Consider the following 2,624-nt stretch of genomic DNA (forward strand, 5'->3'; position numbering starts at 1 on the left):
CCTAGTTTAGACATGTCATTTCCCTAGTCTGAGTCTTCTGGTGTGCGTCACATCACCGCCTCTGTGCTCGTTCACGCTGTTGTTCTTTTTGGGCACAGGACAACCATAGATTTCCTAGAAGAGAGTTACACATGCAGACACTTGCAGACGCCTACACTCATGGCCTTTGTAAAGACAGACCTTTAACTTCTTCCCTTACATGTCTGTTTTCCACAAAACCACAGTTTCACTTATGCAGTTGAACTTCCTGTTTTTATCCCTTACACTTTCAGATTATTAAAAAAACACTGTTCCACATCTCAGTTTTCCTCATTTTAAAACTGAAAACATATCATTTATATGAAAAACACACAATCATACAAGAATAGTTCTTTGTCACAGCTCAAAGCTAAATTCCTCATATTATGACTTTTATTTCTTTTTAGTTCTGGGTGATCTGTAGCAGTGGCGGCTGGTGATAAAAAAAATTTAGGGGGGGCGCAGTTATGTAGAGGATTAAACAAAAAGAGAAAAAAAAAACAAAAAAAAACCAGTACAGTAACTAATATAAGACATCTAAATAAAAAACACAAATAAAATCAACCACTCAAACTATATTTACATAGCACTTTTATTCAAAAAATTGTGATTTTCCCTTCAGTACTATTACTTGAACATAAATTTGGCCCTCCTTTCTTTCAGTTCAGCAAATTTGTCAATAACCTTTTGGTTCAAGTCAGTTATTTCAGTTACTAGCCCCTTTTCCATCAACAGCACTGCTAGAGCATTCAGTCTCTCTTGGGTCATGGTATTTCGGAGAAAAGTCTTTATTCGTTTTAAAGTTGAAAAGCATCTCTCAGCCTCAGCAGTGGTCATTGGTGTGGTGATGATGAGCTTTAAGAGAGTAACTGTTTCTGAGAATACCTCCCCAAGGTTATTTTCCATAAAGAGGTGGAAGAGGTCCACAGCACCACAGCAGGCTTTGAACTCATCCTTGCTGTAAATAAGACTGAGCTCTGTCTTCAGCTTGTTTCCATTGAGCATGGGGTAGGCATTCACAGTGCTGGTCAGCGCATCTTCAGGAAATGTCTTGTTGTAATGTGCAAACTTGTCACTTTGCAGTAGGGTGGCACTGACAAGGTGGTTTGTGAATGAGAACCTTTGCTTTGTGTGTCCCAATATGGTATCACAGACCTACAGAAAGAGGAAAGCATTGAAAATATTAACTCCAAATTTAAAAGATAAAAACATTTTGTTTTCAGAATCATTTTTTATATATATATAAGACTCTTTAGATAAACTTTTAACAAAAATACATCCTACTGTGGTGATTAAAGAACCAAAGAAAAAACATGGTAGTAGTATAGTTTTCTTGTGACTATCAAACAATTTAAATAGTTCTGACAGTTTAGATCTCATTTGCAGCTCTTATTTTGTGTTGAGATACCATATTACACATTTACTGCTGTAGATGGGAAAGTCGTGGCCAGGATGTCTGATTGACTCTTGTGAATCCAGGTCTGTGAGCTGGGTCTTTCAGCACAAAAGACTGGTGTATGGACATGCACAAAGCAAAAAATCTAATTTCCACATGTCCATACTTGACTGCCAAAGTATATATTCCATTGGTGCATTTATTGTAATATAGTATTAGTTAATTGGCATGTTTGTTTATGTTGCTTAATTAGTAATCTTCTGTTCTTTGTTATGTGTAAACTCTGAAACTCATGTGTCTCCCTGACCGGAGACGCTATTGTGGTAAGCCTGACATGAACATATACAAAGAACTTTTAACACACCACGTACTGCAGAATTAATGCATCAGTCCATTTTCTTTATGATACATGAATTTGGTTACATTTTCGTACACTTCTATTAACACAGAGAAATTAAAACATCCTCCTTTACTTTTCAGTGAATCGGTGGTTAAAACACTTTATCTCACCTCCTCTGCAATCCTTTGACGTTCCTGTGGACTGGTTGTTCGTCGTCTCTTTGTGGCCTGGGAGCTGCTGCTTTCACCATGGCTTTGCTCAACCATCATGCAGACAGAGTTATCCGTGCCGGTCGTTTGAAACAGTAAACAAGGGAAGCAGTAAAACGAGTTACTCACGGTGCATCCACTTAGCCAGCTACGTTTCTCGTAGCTACCCCACGAGAAACCGCGAGTGTAAGCTCGTCCTCTATCACTTGTCTGCAGCTGAATCTGTAAATCGGGCTGGTCCGGCCCAAGCTCCTTTACTCTTTTCTTTTCTTCAAGGCTGCGCCTCGCAAAAGGGTATCTCTGTAAAGAAACAATCGTGTTGTCCGCCGTAGTTCCACTTGAAGACGCCATTCCATAGTTCTCTGTCATTCACAGTGTAAGGCCAAGTGCGCATGTGTAAATCTCCTGATGCGTTTACATGATTGACAACGTCCGTTGTCCAATAACATGTGACGAAAAAATACAGTGACGAATATTTATTGGCTACTAATCAAAGTGGGTGTCTCTAGGGCGCAATTTTTGCGCCCTGAGGGGGATCCCTGAGGTGGCAAATGAGAGAGAGGCCTGCAGTCACATGCTGGGCAAAAATCGAAGGACGTTCATTTATCTACGTTAGACCAGCGCCCCTTCATTTGAAAGGATGTATTTATAAGAAAATCCT

The 2,624-nt window shown here is 39.4% G+C and overlaps 1 protein-coding gene across 1 annotated transcript; it reads right to left on the minus strand.

Annotated features, from left to right (window-relative positions):
* Nucleotides 1-534: 534 nt before the first annotated feature.
* On the minus strand, nucleotides 535-2,322 carry LOC141803815 (uncharacterized). The gene is made up of 2 exons (XM_074687826.1): nucleotides 1,925-2,322; nucleotides 535-1,173 (listed from the first exon to the last, which is right to left on the minus strand). The coding sequence occupies exons 1-2, from the start codon at nucleotides 2,312-2,314 to the stop codon at nucleotides 646-648; spliced, it is 918 nt and encodes a 305-aa protein (XP_074543927.1). The 5' UTR covers nucleotides 2,315-2,322; the 3' UTR covers nucleotides 535-645.
* Between the last annotated feature and the right edge of the window lie 302 nt (nucleotides 2,323-2,624).

The sequence above is a fragment of the Halichoeres trimaculatus genome, unplaced genomic scaffold (assembly GCF_033239565.1).
Source record: "Halichoeres trimaculatus isolate MK-OKI-2021-1 unplaced genomic scaffold, fHalTri1.1 fHalTri1_scaffold_15, whole genome shotgun sequence".
NCBI classification, from domain to species: domain Eukaryota; kingdom Metazoa; phylum Chordata; class Actinopteri; order Labriformes; family Labridae; genus Halichoeres; species Halichoeres trimaculatus.

What these genes read in the sequence shown, in the direction of transcription:
- LOC141803815 (XM_074687826.1), bottom strand. Translation starts at nt 2,314, where the DNA reads ATGGCGTCTTCAAGTGGAACTACGGCGGACAACACGATTGTTTCTTTA. An exon ending in GTCAAAGGATTGCAGAGGAG is followed by an intron (nt 1,174 to 1,924) that starts GTGAGATAAAGT and finishes CTCTTTCTGTAG; the next exon opens with GTCTGTGATACCATATTGGG.